We start from the raw sequence: 22,795 nt of genomic DNA, 5'->3' as shown, positions 1-22,795 counted from the left end.
ACAGCCACTAGCATCCCCAGGAATGTCCACTGTGCACTAGAATCCCCAGAGACCAAGGGACAGCATGCACTCACTGCTGGGACAGGACTCTCCAGCAGCTGTATGTCCTGTGGGCTGGGCCAGGGGGAGACTGTGCTGCTGAGCTCCCTGGGGCCATGCCGTGGCTGGGCTGCTCCAGATGCTCTGTACAGAAAATAAACCTAATGCACCCTGACACATTCAGCACCTTCTTGTCCCTGCCCAGCTGTGCAAAGGCAGATTACATGGATGACAGGGTCATGTGTGCCTCAGGGTGGCACATGGCACCTGCGGGGTCCTGTCTCTCACCCAACAGCTGCAGAGTCCGATGCAGCACCCACTTGGCCCCCACCCACCCAAAGGGGTCCCCGGGATGAGGCGTGCTGTGGTCTTCAGGAGCCCACTGTGTGCCCAAACGCTGCTGGTGCACCTGTGTGGGTGCACATCTGTATGATGCACATGTGTCTGCCCGCACCTGTGCACGCAGGTGTATGCCTGTGTGTGCGCATGTGCACGATTGTGTATGTGCATGGGAAGCGTGGCTGTGTGCTTATGCATATGTGTGCTTATAGGTGAGGGTACCTGTGGGTATCCACAGGTTTGCACACCTGTGAATGTACATAGGTGCACAAGTGTGGGTGTATTTCTGTGTGCTAGGGACACACAGAAAAGCAAAGCACAGCTGTGTACACGTGAGTGCATGTGGAGGTATGTGTGCACACGCGTCTGCCTGTGCATGTGTTCCAGTGCAGGTAGGTGTGTACGTGTGCATGTGTGTGCACGTCCATGCTCCTACGTGCACGTGCACACCTATGGACGTCTCCATGCCTCTGTCCACATGCGTGTCTTTGTGTGTGCACCTAGCTTACGTGTGCGTGTCCATACAGACCCACACTGGTACGTGTACCTATCTGTGTGTCCGTCTGTGTGTCTGTACAGTCTCACACCAGTACGCGAACACATCCTGCGTCCCTGCGCCACACTACACACCAGTCCGAGTATCTGTTCCACACCGGCACAGGTATCTGTGCGTCCGCGCGTCCGTCCGTGTATCTGATTATCCGTGTGTCCGTCCGTGTGTCTGTCCTTGCAGCCGCGTATCCATACTCAGCGTTGCTCGGCCTTCGCCCGGCAGGGGGCGCCGAAGGCCCCCGCCTCCACGCCCGCGGGGCCTCCATGTCCTCCAGGTCCTGCCCACTCGGGACTGAGCGCCCCGTGGACCGAAGCCACCGCCGGCGAGAAGCGCCGGGCAGCGCGGGTGGGGCGGCCGCTCAGGGGCTGTAGCGGTGCTCGGGTAGCGCCGTCGGCGGCAGCGAGCAGGCGGTGCCGCGGGGCGGAACGGGGAGGGGTGGGGCGGGGCTTTGACAGGACCCGTGCCGTCCCGCCGGTGCCGGTTCCCATCCTGTTGCCGCCGTCATGAGGAGCCGGAGCAACTCGGGTGTACGTCTGGACGGCTACGGGCGCCTGGTGCAGCAGACTATCCTCCGCCACCAGGTGCGGACCCTGCCCGGGAATGAGGAGCAGACCCGGGGCCCCGGCGCGCTCCGCCGGCCGCTGGGCCAGGGAGTTCTGTGTGAACGGTGCGTCCCCTCCGCAGGACGCGGTGACGGGGCTGCTCCCCGCCAGCGCCGACCACCAGGACGCCTGGGTCCGGGACAACGTGTACAGCATCTTGGCGGTGTGGGGTCTTGGCCTAGCCTACCGCAAGAATGCCGACCGCGACGAGGACAAGGCCAAGGCCTACGAGCTGGAACAGGTAGGAGGGAGCAGGAGCCGGGGGCGGGGCTGGTGTCACTCGGGGACAGCAGTCACCCCGGTCTGGTCAGCCACAGGTCACAGCTGGGTCAGGGGCAGTGCAGTGAGGACGAGGACGCGGCTCTACCCCGACACGGGAGGCAATGGGAATGGATGTCAGAGCCTGCTCTTCCCAGACCACACTGGAGCCCAACCAGAGGGTCTAGACCTCTGGCTCTGGGGTGATCCGGGGCCACAGACGTTTTCTCAAGGGCCGGGGAGCCATGTCCTGCAGCCATGCCCTCTGTCCTCCTGCACAGCATGGCAACCTGGCCTTGCTGGCAGACCAAGAAATCTTCCCTCTGCTGTCACCCAGGGGCTGTGAAAATGTGAGCAGGGGCTCTGATTACGGACACTGAGCCCCACAAAGGTCAGCAGCCAGCTGATCCTGAGTCAGGGCTTCTCCTGGAGATTAACAAACCTATTTTCCTTGTTCCTGCAGAGCGTGGTGAAGCTGATGCAGGGGCTGCTCCAGTGCATGATGAGACAGGTAGGGGCTGGGGAGTACCTCTGAGTGTCATGTGGTCTTCTTAAAGCCCTGCTATACCACAGAGGCTATTGTCCTAGCTCCCCCAGCCCTCCCCAGCCTTCCTTGATGAGCAGAGGGAAGGCCTCCTTCCAGCAAGTCTTGAAATAAATTCTGAGTGAGCATCTGTCATGGGTGTGATTGAAGTTCCTGAGCTGTGGGCTGGCAGCCAGTGGAGCCTTTGCCAGCTGCTCCCTGTCATGAGGCCTGGCAGGATTCTACAGCTCCTCCTCCCTGAGGGCATTTGGGGTAACCCTTTTCTCTCTGCATGGTGCAGCTGTGGCAATGGGCTGTCCACTGCTGCAGTCCTGTGCTGCAGCAGCATGTGAGCCTGAACTCGCTGCCTTTGTGCACAGTGGGGCTCAGCCCAGGGGTTTCAGAATTTCTACCCTGCCAGGCATGACTCCATGTGCTCCACTCATGGCATAGGGCAGCCCTTGGCTCAGGAGCTGTCAGATCTCTCTGTAGACAGGGTTTGATGAATGCCTGCATCTCTTTGCCCTTCTCAAGGTGGACAAGGTAGAGGCCTTCAAGTACAGTCAGAGCACCAGGGACTGCCTGCATGCCAAGTATAACACCCACACCTGTGCCACTGTGGTAGGAGACCACGAATGGGGTCACCTACAGATGGATGCTACCTCCCTCTACCTCCTCATGCTTGCACAAATGACGGCTTCAGGTAATGCTGGGGGCTCCCGTTGCAGCTTTGAGCATGCTACTCTTCAGGTTCTTCAGAGTCTCAGTTTGGATGCAGCGTCCTGGGTGCCAAGCTGTTGCAATGGCTTCCGTGACCCCCACTGTTTCCTTATGCTCACAGTACCTGAGGCGGGTTTGGGCCCTCTGATGTTGGTCTCTCCAAAAGTCCGTTTGTCTGAAGCCCCAGTGCTGCTGTAAGGGGTGGGAGTGGAGATGGAGTCAGCTAAGACATAACTCCCGTTGGGCAGGCATGCAGTGGGGAGGAATCGTCCCTGGGTTACTGCAGCCCCATTCTGAGTATGCTTGTGGGCTTGGAGCATAATGTGAATTCTTCCCTCTGCTTTAGGCCTCCACATAATTCACAGCTTGGATGAAGTCAACTTTATCCAGAACCTTGTGTTCTACATCGAAGCTGCCTACAAAACTGCGGTGGGTAGCATGTGCTGGGGAGGAGGGGTGTGCTCCAATGGTGGCAATACTGCACTGGTGTCTAGGAACAGCTGTGGGTTCCACCTGAGCCACACCTGCACCCTCTGGAAGCACCGTGGATGGGTGTGATTCAAAGACTTTCTGGGTGTGTTCTGAAACAGTGCCTGCTTCACAGGACTTTGGCATATGGGAGCGTGGGGACAAGACAAACCAGGGCATCACCGAGTTGAATGCCAGTTCTGTTGGCATGGCCAAGGTGAGCTGGGAAGCAATGCTGACTGGTGGGATGAGAAACACCAGTGGCCCTGATCTGCTTTTTGACAGGGCAGGCTGGGCATGTTGAACTGCTGAGGCTCAATGCAGTGATAGGTTCCCCAGGAACCTATCTTCTTGTGCACTGGGATAAAACTGTGCCCTTCTAGCCTGGATTTTGCCTGAACTGGGAGTGAAAAGTTAATTGGGGGTGTGTTGCAGAAATGTTCCAGACCCTTTTGATGTCTGGAGATGTCCCATTTTGACCTGAGATGTTCTGCAGCCACAGCAGGGTTCAAATTCTTTTAAATTTGGGCAGTGCTTTACACAGAGGGACTAGCATGGAATGAGAGCTCTTACAGATGAGCAGCAAGGTGAAGGACATGTCTTATTGTGTCTCACCCTGCTTGCAGGCTGCCCTGGAGGCACTGGATGAGCTGGATCTCTTTGGAGCCAAGGGAGGCCCACAGTCAGTGATATGGGTGCTGTCAGATGAAGTGCAGCACTGCCAGGTGAGAACCCCTCAGCCATGACACTGTTGCAAGAGGAACTGTGATCTACTGGGTTTGCAGTGTTAGCCTGACAGCCTAACCACCTTTCCTTCCCCTTTGCCCAGTCGATCCTCCACTCAATGCTGCCCAGGGCCTCCACATCCAAGGAGGTGGATGCCAGTGTGCTCTCTGTCATCTCCTACCCAGCATTTGCTGTGGAGGACAGCGAGCTGGTAGAAATCACCAAGCAGGAGATTATCACCAAGCTGCAGGTGAGCATCTCTGCCCTTGGCTTACTGTTCCCAGGAGACAGCTGCAGTCCAGACTGCTGTAGCCCTTTTTTCCCCAAAAACATGTTCTGTGGGAGGTTGCTGGGGCATGTCCTGTCCCAGTCTCCATGACCTGTGGCAGGGGTGTGCAAAGAAGCAGCCCTGTGTGCTGTGGCCCCAGGCTGTGATTGTGGTACCTGAGTGCTGGGTGAGTGAGGGAGGGGGTGTTTGGCTGAAGGAAACATCCTGCCCCTGCTTCTGCATTGAAAGTACAAGATATCTCACACTGTGCCTCCTGCTCAGCACATCTTTCCCTCCCTTCCAGGGCCGCTATGGCTGCTGCCGCTTCCTCGGGATGGATACAGGACTCCCAAAGAGGTGAGGGTCCTCAGCCCTGCTGCCTGGCAGAACTTGACTGCCAAGCAGCAGCCTGCCTGGATGCCGCACAAAGGCTGTGTTAGGGAGCACTGGGAAGACAGGAGCCCTGAGTAGCCCCAGGCAGTGTCATGGGTCTGGGCAAGGCTCCCCAAAATGCCAGAGCTCATTGGAGAGGTGGTATGTCCCACCCACGCCCATAGCAGATGGCCAGAGACTGGTTTTGCCTGTATCCTGAGACCTGGTGGTGTGTCTTTCTTAGGCTGGTAGAAGGTGGGACCAGTGCCCAGCATGGGAGCCTTGCTGAGGTGGGCTCTTCCAGGGCTGTATCAGCCCTGAGCAAGGTAGCTGTGGAGGTCACAAAGCTGCTTCTGTCTCTCCTAGACCAGCAGCCAGCTTGGGTACTGTCAGAATGGCCCTGGGAGCAAGTGGAGAGTTTGCTGCTTTGGGGAGAGAAAACAGGAAAATTTTATAAGCAGCAGTCTCATTTGTTAACTGCTGAACTAGGAAATGATATTTAAAGGCTCTTAAGTCATCACCAGCTGCTGGGCCTGTAACCTTTGGTCTTGAGTACTTCTGAATGCTTCTCCTTTGCTGCATCTCTGCAGACCTGCCCATAATAGGCAGTATGTGTGGCTGCCTTTCCTCCAGAGCCAGAGGGAAGCAGCAGCATCTCCAATCCAGTGTTCCCAGTGCTTGTGAGCTTTGGCAGCATGCAGAGTTGTGGATTACTTACTTCTGGGGAGCTGTGAGGCATGGAAAGAGCAGCAGTGCCTGCAGAGGCATGCAGCTAGCTGGAGTCAGATGGGATTTTGGAAGCTTATGGCTGGAGTCCAGGTAGAAGATATCTGCTCTTTCTGCCCTCTCTGCCTGAATAGTCTGCTAAGGCAAACATTCTCCCTTCTCTGCAGCAGACAGAGCAGTTAGCAGGGAGGGTTGAGGAAAGGGCACTACACCACACAGAACTGTGGTGGGAAGGCTCTGTGCAGGCAGCTCTTCATCCTGACAACTTCCCTTGTGTTGGGCTCACAGTGGCACCACATGGCAGGAGGGCCATGAAGGAACCTCTCTGGCCCTGTGTGACCAGGCCAAGCCCTCTCACCTGGCTGGGCCAGCTTGATGGTGCTGGAGGATATAGATGCTGAGAGGCTCAGGCAGAGCAGGCAAGGCAGAGGGGACCCAACATGGCACAGGGGATGTAGACCCCAGGAAGGGTAAGTCTCTCCATTATCAGTGCAGGGGGCTCAGGAGGGGGTAGTCCAATGGAGAAAACAGAGGCTGGAGGTGAAATTGCTTTTCAGTTCTTTCTTGGCCATCTGCAAATAAGGGCTGGGAGGACATTTGAGGCTATGGTCTCATGGGGAGGAGAAGCCCTGTCAGTTTGAGGGGATCCTGTTACATACCACCTGCCTTGATGTCACTTACAGGACCCCAGACGCCTCTACTATGAACCTGCTGAGCTGAAGCTGTTTGAGAACATTGAGTGTGAGTGGCCTCTCTTCTGGGCATACTTGATGATTGATGGGATTTTCAGTGGAAACATGGAGCAGGTAAGAGAGGTGAGACCTGCTGGGCTAGTGGAAAAAAGTCCCTGGCAGGAGAAGTGTGTGGAGGAAGGAAGCAGGTAGCTGGCAGCAGATTTCCTCTCCTCTCTTCTCAGGTGCAGGAGTACCGGGAAGCCCTTGAGGGGGTTCTTATCAAGGGGAAGAATGGGGTACGCCTGCTGCCAGAGCTCTACAGTGTCCCACCAGATAAGGTGAGTGAACCTGAGCTATGGTAGAAAGCTGGAGTGTCTTACAGAATCACAGGATATTCTGAGTTGGAAGGGACCCACAAGGATCATGAAAGTCCAGTGCTGAAACTCCTGGTCTCCTTATCAGATAATTAAGTTTTAAGTGCTTATTAACCCAAATTGTTAGTGAAGGGGCACATGTAGTGCATGGAAACCTCATGTATAAAAAGGATGGCTTGGAGCTGTTATGAAACTGTGATAAAAATTGGGGTTTTTCTCCCAAAGCATTTCTTGTTCCCACACACAAGAGTTCTTTGCTGACAGTCTGCTTGCTCAGAGACTCAGTGCTCCGAGAGCTCAGAACAAGCAGACCTGGGCTGAGTAGGTGGAGCTGAGCTCCAGTGCAGTGGTGAAGGAATTTGTGTGGGCCTGGGCTAAGAGCAGTAGCCTCCTGATGCTCAGGTTATCCAGGAGAGATGTGCTCCTCACCAGTATCAGAAAGCATCTCTGGGCGCTCCTGGGGCATGTCAGTTCTAGTGGGATGGCCTGAACTGAGAAACCAAACATGGTTTGAGCAGCTGCTCTGTTGTCTGACACAGATGCCTGGGGCAGTCATAGTAAGAGAGGAGGAATGTAACCTGGGTCTGTGACAAATGCTGTTGTCAGGCCTTGTTTTAAGCCTTGAACTGCTGGACTTCAAGATGCAGTGAGGATGCTTCCTTCAGCATCCTGTGTCTATGGATCCCTTCTTGACCTCCTGACTTGTCTTCCAGGTGGATGAAGAATACAGGAATCCACACACTGTGGATAGGATACCCATGGGCAAGCTGCCACACATGTGGGGACAGTCCCTCTACATCCTGGGTTGTCTGATGGCCGAGGTAGGGTCACCCTGGGTGCTGGGGAGGGCTGTGGGACTAGGCTCTGAGCTGTGAAGGTGCAAATGCTGCCACTCACCATGGGGAAGTTGTCACCTCCATCCCCCAGGACCTCTTAAAGGTGGGTTGTCTGTAGGCATCATCCATTCTACCCTACCCATAAAATGTTAGTCTCTTTATACCTTTTTTTCCACAGGGGTTTCTAGCTCCTGGTGAAATAGATCCCCTCAACCGCCGTTTCGCGACTGTCCCTAAACCTGATGTGGTGGTCCAAGGTGAGGGAAAGGAACCAGTCCCAAACCCCTGAGTCTGGCAGGTGGGGAGGACTCTGGCTGTGCAGAATTCAGAGGTGCCTCTGGGGTGACTCTGCTTGATGGGTTGCTGCCAATACAGCCCAGTCTCAGCCCTGGCAGGGTGGGTGAAAGACGGGGTGCAAGTCCTTCCGTTTCATCCTGTGTTGACCCACAAAACTATCATCTGCTGCAGCCTCCTCTGCAGAGAGGTTGAAAATTGTCTTCCTGCCACTTGGTGAGGAAGACTTGTGTGTATAGAGTGTTAGGAGGAGCAAAGCAGACTTCTGCAGTGGGAACTGGTTCCCAAGGGACCCCAGACAGCTTCTTCTCTGTGGTGTGGTGCCTCGTATGTGTCCCCAAAGGCATGGGGCAGTGTTGTCACACAGCCTTGTGCCTCTATTGCACTGAGACTGTCTTCCATCCACAGTGTGTATCCTGGCTGAAACAGAGGGGATCAAGGCAATCCTGCAGAAGGAAGGCATTAACGTGGAGACTGTGGCAGATGTCTACCCCATCAGAGTGCAGCCTGCTCGCATCCTCAGCCACATCTATGCCCGGCTGGGTGAGCTGGGCTCCCTGCTCCTGCAGCAAATGGGGTGCAGAAGGGTCTGTCTCACCCCTGGCACTCCTGCTCATAGACAGTCATGTCCTGCCCTCTGCTTGGCTGATGAGGATTCTGCTGCCCATTTCTAGGCCTGATAAGGCCACTGATGGCAAAGGGGAACAAAGTGGCAGACAGTGCTGTTCAGTGTGATTCTGACAGGAATAGAGCTTTGGCTTGCAGTTGCACAGTCACCCCAGGAAGAGACAAGAGACTGATAGATGTTGAACCTCATGTGGGCAGGAGTTGTCTTCTGTTCCTGTATTCAGATCTGGATGGGGGAGCCAGATCCCAGAAGCGCCCTCTGGCTGTCCCTGGCAAAGAGGGCCCAGAGCTCAGGCAGTATGGCTGTTGCTAGTGGGTGGGCAGGGCTGAGTGTGAAGGGAGGATGTGCTCACCTCTGCATGCTTGCTCCTTGATGCTGCAAACCCTCGGGCAGGGGGTTTGTTTTGCAGGAGCCAGAGATTTAGCCTGGGCCAAAGGAGACACCTGATCTGCTGTGATTTAATTTGGCAGCTAATTTAGGCCACCAAAAGGCCAAGCATGATGGGCAGGGGGAGCAGCCTGGCAGCTGCCAGAGCTGACAAGCAAGGGGTAATGCTGTTGCTGCACCATCCTGGGCTTTGGGAGTCATCCAGGAGCAATTGGAATGCTGATAGAGCTGTCAGCTTAGGGGGCCCAGCCCTATGCAGAGGGGCACCCCTAGCACTGCTCCTGCTTCTGACATGCCCAAAGACCAGAAACTGTGACACTGCAGAAGTCAGGACAGGCTGTGTATTGCTGTTTCATCATGTCTCTACCCCTCTGGGCAGGTCTGGGGACAGAATTACTGTCCCTTAGAACTGTACCGGCTTGACACACAGTTCTGGGATATCCCAGCTTCAAACTAGCATTTCCCTGCTGGCTGGTAGCAAGATGCCTGGCACTACTTGCTGCTGCAGCCCTTTCATGAGAAGGCTTGTACTAAAAACTCCTCTCCCTGCCTTCCCAGGCCGCAACAAGCAGATGTGCCTTACTGGACGGCCCTACCGGCATATGGGTGTCCTTGGGACTTCCAAGCTCTACAAAATCAGGAAGAGCATCTTTACCTTTACCCCACAGGTGAGTGACATTGCAGAGGCTCATTCCTAGCTATTCTGTGATATGAAACTGGGCAGGAAGTTTCTTCAATGGCTGGGTACTCATTCTAAGATACACACTCTAAGGTGTGACCCCAACGCTCTCTAAACAGCCTGGGGGTGTGGAGTAGTCCAACTCTGTGGCATGAGGCAGCACAGTTGGTGGTCCTGGCTGTGTGGATGTTGGGACAGCTTGAGCCTTTTAATGATCAGTATTGGATGAAAATCTCTGCTCACCCTGACGAGGACACCAGGAGGATGCTGATGGCAGGCCAGGGATGTGTGTCCAGGGTACAAGCAGTAATCCCAACCTAGCACTATGGGGAGTGCATATTCACTTGAAACAGGCACAACATGGACTCACTGTATGGGGCTGGATGCTGCTGCTGCTGAGCTATGGTGTTAGTTATGTCCCCATAGTTGTTAGTGGCCAGTAGCTGCCCTGGGGTATGAGGGACCCTTGCTGGGCTGTACTAGCACCTGCCAAGTAAGAGAGGAGCTGTTAGTGCAAAGGCACATGCCCTCTGGGTGCACAGCATGGCTAGCTTGACTGTGTGCCTGTGGGAAGACATAGGTGGCACCATAAGGACCTAGTGACTACATATAGGGCTGATCATGTCTCTTGCTGTCCTCAAAGTTCATAGACCAGCAGCAGTTCTACCTGGCTCTTGACAACAAGATGATTGTGGAGATGCTGAGGACAGACCTCTCCTACCTGTGCAGCCGGTGGAGGATGACTGGGCGACCAACCATCACCTTCCCCATCTCCCACACCATGCTCGGTATAGATGCTCCAGCATGGCAAGGCATTTGCTTAGAGCAGCCCTGGGAAATAGCTCTGCAGGAGGAAGGGGGTGGGCAAATGTGTGACCATCTCAATAACAGGGACATGGTGAGGCTGGAGCAGCCAGTAGTGTCCTGTGCAGAGCTTACTGCTCAGAGGAGCCATGTTGAGTGGGCAGCTGGCCTGGCAGCTAACAAGGTTGTCTGTCAGGCACTAGTACCTGCAGCTCAAGGGCTGTTTGCTGGCACAGACGTATTCAGGCTCCAGGCAAATAGGCTTGTGGGAAGGCCTTTTGGGAGCAAGACCAAAAACACAATTTCTCTGTAGAAGTGTTCTTGGTGCTCTTTCTGTGTCTTGACTCTTCCCTAAGACTGAGCACCTGCTAAAGGCTTTCCTAATCAACAGAGAGGAGAAAACAGTAAACCGGAAGGAGTAAAGGCACAGAGTAGAACTGGCTTGCCTGCAGCAGCTCACAGGTTCCCTATGAGCCTGGTGTAGGAAAGTGACTTTGTTCTGTTTTAAGGCCTTTCTGTCTCTCCTTGTGTATTTAAAATCCCCTTAATTTCTCGAGTGTGCCTTTTGCTGTGGTGTCTCCTGACCTCGACAGCAGCTCACTCCTCTGCTTCTTTATGTGAAAGGCAGAGACAGAGCAGAGGGCTGTTAGGGGCTGCTGTCTAGTACTATCTGCTTCAGCCAAAGGTGAAATCCGTGGAGCCTGGAGTGCATCCTGGCATGGTTTTCCTTGAATCCAGCCTGGACAGTCCAGAATTTCCCTTTTTGGGTGGTGCTTTTGGTACCACAGCCTGACCACATACCCCAGAGTAAGGGTCTGGCCATGGTGCTTTGGGTGTCTGAACGCTCACCTAGTCCTGGGTTACATTCTGGGGGTGAGTTTGAGCATGAGGGCCTGACTGCCTGTGCATCTTCCACACAGATGAAACCAGCAGCAGTGTGCATCCCACGGTGCTGGCAATGCTGCAGAAGCTGCAGGATGGGTATTTCGGTGGTGCAAGGTGAGTGCAGCTTCCTGCAGTGCAGGAGGGAGAGGGCTCATGGCCTCCAAGAGCCTGGTTATGAGGATACCTGCTGGGCAGAGTATAGGGCGTGGGGGAGCAAGCTGGGGAAGATACACTGGGGTGTGCTAGGCTATCAGCATCCCCTAGGGCTACAATCCCAACAGAGGAGATGAAAGAGAGGACATGGCCCTTCATGTCATCAAATCCATGGCTACAGGATTTCTCTAATAGCTTTTGGGCAGCCCTTCCATGCCCACCCACAGCTGAAAGATTTGCAGGCAGCTAAAGTAGACACCAGTGTGTGAATGCTCCTGGTGAACATGTCTCTCCCCATCAAAGGGCAGGAGCCAGGAGGTAAAGCCAAGGGTATCACCTCCCCTTTCCTCTCCATGTGACCTTCCTATCTCTTGCCCAGAATTCAGACTGGTAAATTGTCGGAGTTCCTGACAACATCATGCCGAACACACCTCAGCTTTATGGACCCTGGGCCAGAGGGTAAGGTCTTTGCCATGAGTTACAGGCTCAGCAGTGACAGCTTTGAGAAGCTAGACACTTAGGAATGGCTGTATGGCTTGCAGGTAGCAGAGGATGGTAAACAAGAACAGGCCAGTCACTACTGTGGGGTGGCAAATGCCTAACTCACCCTTACAACCATAACACCCAACCTCCCTGCCAGCATACACCGCTGTGTTCTTCATGTGCTTGGGTTTTCACCATGTTCCCATCTGGCTCTCTGTCAACCTTGTCTGGAATGAGCAGCTCTGACCTTCATAAGCTGCTGTGTGGAGAAGAGATAAAGGATTGGCAGCCTGCCTCAGCTTGGGAGATGTGGCTGAGGGTCTTTGATGCATAAATGGCAATGCAGAAGGTGATAGCACAGTGACAAAGGTGGTGGGGAAGAGCAACCTAATTAATCTCTGTTTTTTTTCCCAAAGCCTTTGCCCCTCCCCTGGGCAGAGCTACTCCCGTGAGTGCCAAATTGAAGCCTTACTGCTGTATAGAGAGTACCTGAGAATGCTTTGGCCTGTCACAGCATAAGGGACCACCCCCCCCCCCCCCCCCCGCCCAGTTGTGCAGGGTGCAAGTTTTGCTGTTCCCCTTGCAAGCAGGCCTGGGGACATCTCCTGTGTGACCTAGCACTGGTCATCATCAGCCTTCCCACTATGTTTTAACTCTGCAGCTCCTGCAGCCAGTGAACGCACTGCTGGGACTCTGAATGCTCATTTTTCTTGCCCTTCTCTCACTTCATCTGCAGCCTCCTTACAGGCTGCATCAGGGTTTGTCCAAGGTGTCTGCTCTGCTTTGCCTCCCAGCTCCAGTGAGAGGATCTGCCTGGTCTTTTAACAGCATCTCAAAGATGCTAAATTTTAGATTTCCTGTGGACAGATGCTGCAGCCAGGTGAATGTTCTCAAGAGTGGTGCTTAGAGGATTTTTCCAGCCTAGCCTTCAGGCACTGTCACAAGGCACGCTGTTGAGGGGTGGAAAGGAGATGCCATGCTGCTTCAGGTGCAGTCAGCAGCTTGTCTCCTGGGCCCAACACATCTCTAAGTTTGCCAGTTGGAGAGCAGCATAACTTTGCCCTGGCCCATTGGTAGTGCATTGACATCTGTGTTTTATCTGAGGCAGTTCCCCCCCAGGGGCATCCCCTCACTTTTATCTCCTGACTGAGCAGAGACCTGGCCTCTGAGCACCGTCTTCCATGCTGCTGTTAGTGCATGGTTCCTCTCATGATCCTGATGTGGTGTTGGGGGCTGCTTGAAGCTGGGCAAAGAGCAAAGCAGGAACCATAACTTTTCCTGTAACTCCAACTTACAAATAACTGTTGCAAAACCCACCTTGCCTTGCTCCCTTGCTGGAGTCCTGCTTGGAAGATGCCCTTGCTGTGCTTGGGTGCTTGTAAGTGGTCTCTGCTTGGACAAGCTGCCTCTGGCTGTACCTCCCCACTTCTTCCCTGGAGAGAAGGAGTGTGAGGGTTTTCCTGCAGGGTTTGAGTGGGACGTTCCTGTCCTTGCACAGGCTTGGATCAGAGACATGCTGCAGCAACATGCTGTTGCTTCCTTTGTCAACATGGGACATGGAGAGAGCCCCAGTTTAGGGCAGGCAGTGTCCTAGGCAGGAGTCATGCAGGAACAGGGGTGCTTTGTGTGCCTGGCTGCTGGCACTGTCCATTAGTCTACCTGACTGCCAGCACTGGCCCTACATTGTCACTTTGTGCAGCCAGCAAAGCTTTCTCCCTGCTGAGGCACAGGTGGAGCTCTCTGGGCCTTTGGTGCTATGACTCAAAGTAGCTTCTGCTCTGCTCTGCTCTTTCCCTTCCAGAGGACACTGACGATGAGGTTGCTCAGTATCTGGATCACCTGCTGCAGCGCACGACTCCGCAGTCAAACCTGCCTCCGACCACCCAGCGGGGAGGGCTGAGCCGCTTCAGGGCTGCTGTCCACACCACCCGTGACCTCATGTCCCTGGCATCCAAGGCCAAGGACCTGCATGTCCAGAGTGAGTAACTCCAACACCCTCCACATCTTCCCTTGAGCCCAGGGGTGAGGCTGAAGTGCTTTGGGAGCTTTCACAGCTGTATGATGCTAGGGTTACCGTGGGTTGCAGAGAAACTAAGCCTTTACCTGGGCAAAGGCACTTTATGTCCATCATGTTAGTCCTGGCCATGGAGTGTCTTGGAGTTGGTGCCTGGGCAGCCCCATGAAAACTCAATAAAGGATGGCAGCTCCCTGTGGTGTTCCTCTGAATGGGTAGACAGGGGCTCCTTCTCCCTTAGCCAACTTCTCTGCAAGGACTGGTTGGGGAGCAGTGTCAGTGTCTGAGGTAGTTTGGGGCACAGTAGTGGTGACTGGGTCTAGATGTGTCTCTGCCAACCTGTGGGGTTTTTTTTAGATGTTGGGATGTATGTCCCCAGCAGGATCTTCCAGGCATCGCAGCAGTCAGTTAAGCTTCTGAGTTCACTCCACCAGCATGACTTGGATGGCAAGGTGAGTTCTGTCTCTCCCAGACTGAGCTATCCTTTCAGCTATAGCCAGAGTGTCCTTGCAGGATTGCAAAGGGAAGTCCTGTTGTTTGATGAGGGAGAATATGCATGGGTCCATTTGGTGCAGGGTGCTGGTGATGCTAATCATCAGCACAGGTCTCCCTTCCTCCAGAGCCACGCACTCTATGCAGAGATGAACTTGCCACGTGATGAGGATGGCAACGTGGACTGCAAGGCACTGGTGGACCAGCTGCGCATCTGCCCCACGCTGCAGGAACAAGCAGACATCCTTTACATGCTCCACATCCTCAAGTAGGATGATCTCTGTCCTGAGGGCTCACTGTGCATAGAGCGGTTTGGCACAGCCCAGGGGGCCTGCCAGGGAGCTGCGATAGACAAATTGCTGGACATAACGCAGCACCTCCTTCATCTTCACAGGGGACCTGAGTGGCACACAGGGCTTGATAGTGAGCCTGGCCCCACCATCAAGGAGCTGCTCACTGAGTTGTATGTGCGTGTGGGGGAGACACGCCAGTGGGCCCTGATTCGCTACATCTCTGGTATCCTCAAGAAGAAAGTTGAAGCTCTGGATGAGGTAACAGCTGTACAGCCAGCCTCTGAGGTAACAGCTGTACAGCCAGGCTGAGGTCTGTCAGGGAGGAGGCAGCAGAGTGAGCAGGAGAACCATGGCTGCATCAGCTCTGTCTCCCTCTGCCTTGTGCTGAGCCCCGAAACCCTCAGCTGTTGACAGCAGCTGCCTTTCTGTCCCCAGGCCTGTACTGACCTCCTGTCTCACCAGAAACACTTGACAGTGGGGCTGCCCCCAGAGCCACGTGAGAAGACAATCTCCACGTGAGTGTGGCACCTCTCTCTCCCCAAGCATGCTGGGCTGGGTCTGGATGTGAGCCTGCTGCTCTGGGGTCCATGGGCAGGAGTGGCCCTGGGTGGCTGTCCCCAGCCTATATCTCTCCTCTTGGGGCTGTACTGGGGGTATGCAGGGTTTGCTCTGCTGCCTCTCACTTGCTCTGTTGTTTGTCCACACCCCAGCCCGATCCCCTATGAGGAACTTGTTCACCTTATTGATGAAGCCAGTGAGAAGAACCTCAGTGTGTCTATCCTCACCCAGGTGAGGGGCTGGGATGTCAGGGAAGCCTAAAGCTGGGTATCTGCCCCGGTGAGCAGCAGTGAGGTGATCTGCCTTTGTCCCTCTAGGAGATCATGGTATACTTAGCCATGTACATACGCACACAGCCTGCACTGTTTGCTGAGATGTTCCGCATCCGCATTGGGCTCATCATCCAGGTGATGGCAACAGAGCTGGCACACTCCCTGCGTTGTTCAGGTACATGTGGCAGAGACAACACCCTTGCTGGGGTAGGTGCTGTGATGCTTGGGGCTCTGTCAGCCACAAAGGAGTACTGTTAAAAGTGGGCAGCTCAGGCTAGGACAAGACCCTGCATAGAAGTGCCAGTGTCTGCAGCTGGACATGTTCTTGAGCAGTACAAACAAGTGATTGCACTGCAGTCTCCATCCCAGCATGTGCTGGGCTTGCCATGGGAAGAGTCCATGTTATAGGCAACACCTGGAGCCTAGTGTATGTCCTTGCCAGATGACCTCCTGTACCAGTGCTCCCCCTGGTCACAGAATGGCATGCAGGGTAGAAATGTCCTAGGAGGACTGTGAGGTAGGCTACAAAATCACAGTTCTCTTCTTTCCAGCTGGAGAAGCCACGGAGAACCTGATGAATCTCAGCCCATCAGACATGAAGAGTCTCCTCTACCACATCCTTTCTGGCAAGGAGTTTGGGGTGGAAAGGAGCGGTGAGTTGCAGCAGAGAGCATCTCGGGGCAAAGCTGAGTGCACAGCATGGCCAGATCTACATGTTCCTACCTTTGAGCGCTGTCCCTGTTCTCCCCCATGTTCAGCACAGATGCTTCAGCACTGGAGGGGTCCAACAGGAAGTTCTGCTCTTCATAAGGATGGGGCTGAGTGACTTCTGGGATCAAGCCCGAATCTCATGGCTATTTGAGCTTTGCTTAGTTTGACACTTGATCTGGTTGGGTCTAAATTGAAGCAGTTCTGTACTGCGCTCATGGATCTGTGATGTTATCATGTTAGAGGGCAAGGTCATGCAGAGGTCCCAGTGCCCAGGCAGCGATGTGGGATGAGGGATGGCCATGCCTTGAGCAATGTGGCCCACTCTAGACCTCTCTTCCCCACCAGTGCGTTCAGTGGACTCGTCGCTCACCACTGCTGTCTCCATCTGTGACATGGGAGCTGTCGGGACCACCAGGCCTGAGCGCACTGGCCTCGTCAGGCTGAAAAGTGAAATCAAACAGGTGAGGGCAGGTGGTGCAGGCCACTCACGACAGGTCTTGTGGGTGAAAACCAGCTACAAACCAGACAGAACTGACGGAAGAGTGGGAGACACAGATGCTTCCAGGAGCTAATTTTGTCTCCAGTTCTGTCCTGAGGGGAAAGTTGGGGTGAATCTGGTAGTGGGTAGGGGTTGCTCTGGCAATTCAGTGGGAGCACAGGGGTGCTTGAGAAGGTGCAGGGGTGAGGAGGACCATGTGGTGTCCCAGGTGTGGCCAGCATCTTGGTGGGCATCTTCCAACAGCAGAACCTTCATTTTGTTCTTCTCTTGCAGCAATTGGATAAACGTAGGCAGTCTCTGCCTGGGAGTAAGGTGAAGCCTCCCTGGTCCTGCAGCCTCAGCTTTTGCCCCTCATGCCATGCACCAGGGCAGCTTCCCTGCATGCACAAGTCAATGAGCTTCCCTCAGCTACTGCAACAATGAGTTGGCTTCTCCTCTAAGCAACTGCCATTATAGCCAGCTGGGAGCTGTGCTCAAATACATTCCATTATACCCACAAAATCTGCTGAGCAGGATGGCTTGATGCTGCCAGTGCCCTGACCAGTAGTGACTCTGCTGGACAGTTCACTGGATCCTGCCTGCAGGTTCCCCAGCTATTTCTTCTCTGGGGAAGGACGCCTGTGGTCATCTACAAATGCCAAGGACCTCCTCTTGTGCCTATGTCCAGGAGGAGTCCTGAGCTCTAGAACACGTCTTGTCATTAAAGAGACAGGGGACAGAACTTGCTGGGGCCAGGCTGATGCAGCAGAGTTAGGACCAACTTGCTGCAGTGTGAAACCTGACATCACAGAGGGTTGTCTGTGGGCAGTGACCTTCCTACAGTTCCTTCTGTCTGCTCAAGACTAAATCCCTGCCCATACCAGCAAGCCAGCAGAGCAGTAGCAGTCCTATTCCTGTGTGCAGGCCAGTGCAAACCCACTGCTGCTGCGGCTCTGGCATGTGCAGCCCTCTGCAGCTTTCCTTTCAAAACTCCCTCTGTCTCCAGCCAGCCCTGGCCCTGGTATAACTGCCCTGGCACCTGACTCTGACCTGTGCTGCTGCTACTCTGTTTGCTGTGACTGCTGCCCTGCTCTGGCATGGTCTCATTTCCATCTCTCCCTTTCTCCTTCAGCCCCTCAGTTTGCAGTCCGGAGACACCGCCCTCAGGTCCTCTCTGGTAACCTATGTTTGTTGGCTGCACACATAGGGTCTGTCTTGTTTGTGGTTGCAGGAAGGAGCTGTGCTCTGGGGGATGCTACAGGGAGCTGGGGCTGTAAGGTGGGCTTTGCTTGGGGCAGGGGGTAGCAGCTCTGTCTCGGGAATGAGGCTGGAGAACCTCAAACAACAAACTCTTGAGCAGCAGCAGGCTGCGTTCCTGTGGGATATTTAACTTTGCAGCAGTCTCTGTGGTTCTTGTTTTGTCTGCCCAGTCTGCTGGGCACACAGAGCTGCTGGGCAAGGACTCCTTTTCAAGGATGCTAGAAGACCAGGGCACTACGGACAGCCGTCAGGGCCAGTGGCAGCGGAGGCGCCGGCTGGATGGGGCCCTTAACCGTGTCCCTGTGGGCTTCTACCAGAAGGTCTGGAAGGTCCTGCAGAAGGTGAGTTAGACTGGTGCCTCTCCATGCATGTGAGCCTCCAGTCCCAGGCACCAGCCTTGCCAAGGGGACTTAGGCACTCAGGGCTGGTCCCTGATGCTGTGTAGATATATGCTTCAGAGACAAGGCCTGCAGCTGACCTTGGAAAGCTGTAGAAGATGTGCACTTGCCTTGTAGTCTTGTAGGATGTGCCTCAGCCTGTACCTTGCAGAGGGGAACTGCTCAGGTGCTTCATGCATCAAGCAGACAAATGCATGGCTAGAGCCACAGCTGAAGGTGCTCTGGGCACAGCCAATCCTCAGCATGGTGAGCCAGGGAGCAGAGCCCCATGCAGGGGGCTCTGGCTGACGCTGAACTGATGGGAAAGGAGTGATGCTATATGGAGTCAGGAGGTGGAGCTGGGGTGTATGGGCAGCATGCACCAGTGCTCAACTGGGAGCAAGTTCGTGGGCTGGACCTATGTACCTTAGCATGATGCTTCTCCAAGCCATAACCATGATCTCTCCTTCTTGTTCTGCAGTGCCATGGTCTCTCTGTGGAGGGCTTTGTTCTTCCCTCCTCAACAACCAGAGAGGTAGGAAGTTCATGTGAAGGGGGGATGGGGCACATGGGTTGTTGTGTGCTGGTTACCCTGGGTGATTGCCCAGCATAGCTCAGGAATTCAGCAGGTGATACAGTGCTTTAGGTACACTTCTTTCTACCTCCTCACAGATGACTCCAGGGGAAATGAAGTTTGCTGTGCATGTGGAATCTGTCCTCAACCGTGTGCCCCAGCCAGAGTACAGGCAGCTGCTGGTGGAAGCTATCTTAGTGCTCACCATGCTGGTGGACATGGAGGTGCACACCATTGGTGGCATCATAGCTGTGGAAAAGATCTTGCACATAGCAAATGACCTCTTCTATGAGGAGCAGGTAGGGGCCAGGCCTCACCCAGGGCTGCTGGCTACATTCCCCATACCTGTGCAGGGCTCACCCACTTGGAGAGCCCTGCCTGTTTTCCCTGTTGTATTCATGGGGCACAGCAAAGCAATAGTGTCTTCCTCCCACTCCTCATCATCAATGTGTCACACTGAGTGCAAAAGAAAATACTTGGGATGGAAGCTGATAATGGGATTGCCCTTTTTCCTAATGATGTCTCTCTGCTTCTCTGTCCAAAATCCAGAAAGCCCTGGGTGCTGATGAGCACATGCTGGAGAGGGATCCTTCGACAGGCATCTGCAGCCTGCTGTATGACAGTGCACCAAGCGGCCGGTTTGGCACCATGACGTATCTGTCCAAGTCGGTGGCCTTGTATGTGTACGACTTTCTGCCCACAGATGGCTGCTCCATGCAATAGCTCTTGCAGTTCCTCACTGGGTTGCGGGTGCTCTGGGATGGTTGTTTCATACAGCTTGTAAAGATGAACATTAGGTTAGTTTGCAAGGCAGTCTGCGTGGCCATCTCTCCTCCCAGCCCTGGCCTCTTGGTGAGTGAGCAGCCCTCTGAGGAACTCCACAGGAGGCATGTGTCCTAAACTGACCCGTGCCTGTGTGGCCTGCAGAGCAAGGGAAGGGCTGAGCTTTGAAGCGTGCTTGTGTTAGAAGGTTCTGTCTGCATGACTCCTCCTGATTCATCATCTCCTCCTGATTCATCATGGAAAGACCTCTGTTTGAGGGAGTTGGAAAGGGGTTCCCCTGACCAGACCATTGTGCTCAGCATTACAGTGCTCTCTGACCAGCTCGAACTCTCCCTGCCTCTAACAGGTTTGCAGTTTTTAACCTCTTCTGTGCTGCTTATTATTCCAAATCTGCAGGATTTATGCTAGTGCAGGCTGAGGCTCTTGCTCTTCCTGCTGCTGATGGAAAAGTTTTGCTAGAGAATAGGGGATGGTGCCTGAGCCTTTCTCCCAGCACATCCAAAATCAATATGGTCCAGCCCAGCCACAGCTGTGCTGCCTGGAAGCAGGCAGCCCATCATCCCCCACTGGGTGTCCTGTGTGCAGAGCTGGGGAGGTTATGGTAGCCAGGATCCCTTTTACCTCCAAGCTGCTAGTACAGGGCTTCTCGCTGGCTGGGACATGCCAGTGGCAGCCCCTGTGTTCCATCTACTCTATCCCTGGCAGTGGTTCTAGTGGCCAAGTGACAGGTTCCTGAGTTCTCATGCCCTGTGAAGCAGCTCTGAGCTGGCTATTCGGTGTTACCTGTGCAATCAAAACCATGCTTTTAATGCTCATCTCTGGCTTCTGCTCCATCTTCCACAGCCTGGCAGAGAGGAGGATGGGGACATAGCAGATCCCTGCTCTAATCTACCATGCAGGTCAGCCCCGACTCAGGATGGTGCAGTTGGACTAATGAGGATTAGGCACACATGCCACAAAGCGGTTTTAGGAAGTGGGGTTCCCTTTTGGCTCCCTAGTTCACCTCCCTAAGACTTCAGGTGTGCTCCAGTACACCCAGCATGTTGAGCAACAGGCCAAGAACCCTCACTTGCACCCCCTGACCTTGCAATGTCCCACAGCTTGTCACAGGCCAGCCTGATATCATCTATGTCCCCCTCCAAGACTGGTTTACAGCTGTCTGTGAGCAAAGCTCTGAGCAAAGATCCTCTTTCCCTTTGGGAAAAGTTGATCCCATCTAACCGCAGCATGCCTTGTTAAAAAAAGTATTAAAAAATCTGAAATTGTGGCAGTGACATCGGCTACCAAGCCATATATTCAGCAGACTGAATCCATCTCTTTCAATGTCACTGACCACAACTGGAAGGACAGAGGAAAGAAACTGTGTTCCAGAATCTCTTACCAACCATCCCCAGGCTCTGAAGTCTCCTTTGATTGCCCTTGGACTGTGTGTTGCAGTTTCATTGCCACCCACATGGAAGAGCAGCAGTGGATAACAGTCTGAAGCTGAACCTGGCTGGGAAGTGTCCTAGTGCTGTGCTTAACTTGGGCCCTAGGAAGGCAGCAGACTTCCCTAAGAGGACTGTCTGTGTGGCACATTGGACCCTCAGAAAGGAGTCACCTACAACTGTAACCCATCTTTCTTTAGAGGTGGACATGGTCTGGGGGTGTCACAGCCACGGCAACACCTCTGGTGTAGATGGACTAACATCTGCATCATCCATTGCCTGGTCTTCCACATGAGGGATTCATACCTGCTGTACAGAGGCATGTGGGTAAGCAAGGTGGGCAAGGAGGGGATTTGCTTCCACCCACTCCTTTTAAGTTACTGCCTTCACCTGCCAGGGGAGCATACAGGATTCCCTTGAACCTGTGTATTCTGGGGTGGCTGTTCCTGTCAGACAGGGCAGAGCCTGGTTCTACGAATCTTTCTCAGACTCCCTTATGCCCCTTAATCTTTCTACATCCTCTCATATCTGAGCCCCGAGGGTGGGCAGATCTTGGCCACACTGAACGCAGTTGTTCTCACCACTGCCATGCTTCCCAGTGAAAGGCTCTGGCAGTCCCTGCACCCAGAGGCCTGGATGGCTGTGTGGTTTCATGGGAGCTCTGTCTGAGGAGCCACATCCACTCTAGGAAGCACAGAAGATGTTGATTCTGTCAGGTAGATGTCACAGCCTGAACTCCTTCTGAGAGGGTGATGGACAGCAGCTGAACTTGTCTCTTGAGCTGGCAGGGTGACAGTGCCCATGTCGTGCGCCACTCTCAGCCCATGTAGCCTGTGGTGCACCCTGGGCTGGCTGTGTGTGAGCGCAGGGGTGGCTGCCAGGCAAAAGTCAGCCACTCCACTGTGGATATGGCTGGCTCCAAAGCCAGATGTTTTCCTCTGTGCCTGCCTGCGTTTTTTGATGTCCAGGTTGGTTTGGCCTCAAAGCCAGGTGGTCTCTTGGGGCAGAAGCTCTTCTGTACATGTGGTTGTAGGGAAGATCATGAAAAGCCAGTGTCCATAAAGGAGACAGAGGAGTCCTGCAACTTTATTCAAATAAAGGGAGAGAGTCCACTGGGACATTAGCCTGTGGGATATTCTCTCTCTAAGTTTCAGAAAGTGCAGCTTCCTTTTATCCTAAACTCCCGGGTGCTTGTTGCCCTCCTCCTTAGCCCATTTGCTGAGATACTGGGAAGGTACAGCCTTCCCAAACGGTCTACCACATATTCTCCCCTCGAGCCTGTAATTTTCCCCCAAAGTTCAGAAACTCAGGCTTGTGTGGACCCATTTGTCTGTTTCAGGAATCAAACTGTCTGCGTTTTGTAACAAACCTGTGGCTTGAAGTGGGTAGAAACATTAAGACCCATTTCTAAGACGTTAACACCCGTACCCTCGCCCTTGGAATTGTTTGTAAAGACATTAGCACACATCTTTCCTATCATGGCTAATCCCTCCCTTTGTGATCCCTGCTCCCGTCAGGGGAGACTTAAAGGGCCCAGGCCCCTGCCCGGCGCCTCCCTCTGACCCGAGGGAGCCGGTGGGAGCTGTCGGGGGCGGGCCCGGGCATCTCCTGAACTGCGGCTCCTTGAGCAGAGCGGGCGCCGCGTGGGGGGGGGTTGCGTGCAGGCCACGGGCCTTTTAAAAGGACATTCTTAGAGAATAAACACCACCCGAGCTGCGTGGAGACCCAAATAAAAATGCTTCTAACACTAGTTGGCTGCCTGTTC

The 22,795-nt window shown here is 54.2% G+C and overlaps 1 protein-coding gene across 1 annotated transcript; it reads left to right on the top strand.

Moving 5' to 3' along the window:
* The first annotated feature begins 1,370 nt into the window (after positions 1-1,370).
* On the top strand, positions 1,371-22,780 carry PHKA1 (phosphorylase kinase regulatory subunit alpha 1). The gene is given in 34 exon segments (XM_036402190.1): positions 1,371-1,512; positions 1,616-1,774; positions 2,255-2,302; positions 2,849-3,017; positions 3,381-3,463; positions 3,639-3,719; positions 4,129-4,227; positions 4,332-4,478; positions 4,801-4,822; positions 4,825-4,853; positions 6,278-6,400; positions 6,511-6,606; positions 7,356-7,463; positions 7,657-7,735; positions 8,181-8,315; positions 9,346-9,455; positions 10,110-10,254; positions 11,191-11,269; positions 11,688-11,767; positions 13,593-13,769; positions 14,163-14,257; positions 14,426-14,565; positions 14,692-14,848; positions 15,026-15,105; positions 15,301-15,379; positions 15,466-15,595; positions 15,972-16,073; positions 16,477-16,592; positions 16,904-16,942; positions 17,742-17,786; positions 18,040-18,210; positions 18,728-18,781; positions 18,919-19,119; positions 19,370-22,780. Coding segments are annotated over 34 exon segments (3,630 nt in total). The 5' UTR covers positions 1,371-1,434; the 3' UTR covers positions 19,544-22,780.
* Positions 22,781-22,795: the final 15 nt, after the last annotated feature.

Source organism: Molothrus ater, chromosome 14 (assembly GCF_012460135.2).
Source record: "Molothrus ater isolate BHLD 08-10-18 breed brown headed cowbird chromosome 14, BPBGC_Mater_1.1, whole genome shotgun sequence".
Lineage (NCBI taxonomy): Eukaryota > Metazoa > Chordata > Aves > Passeriformes > Icteridae > Molothrus > Molothrus ater.
Note: the sequence above shows the minus strand (reverse complement) of the source record. Positions and strands in the feature narration are given on the sequence as shown.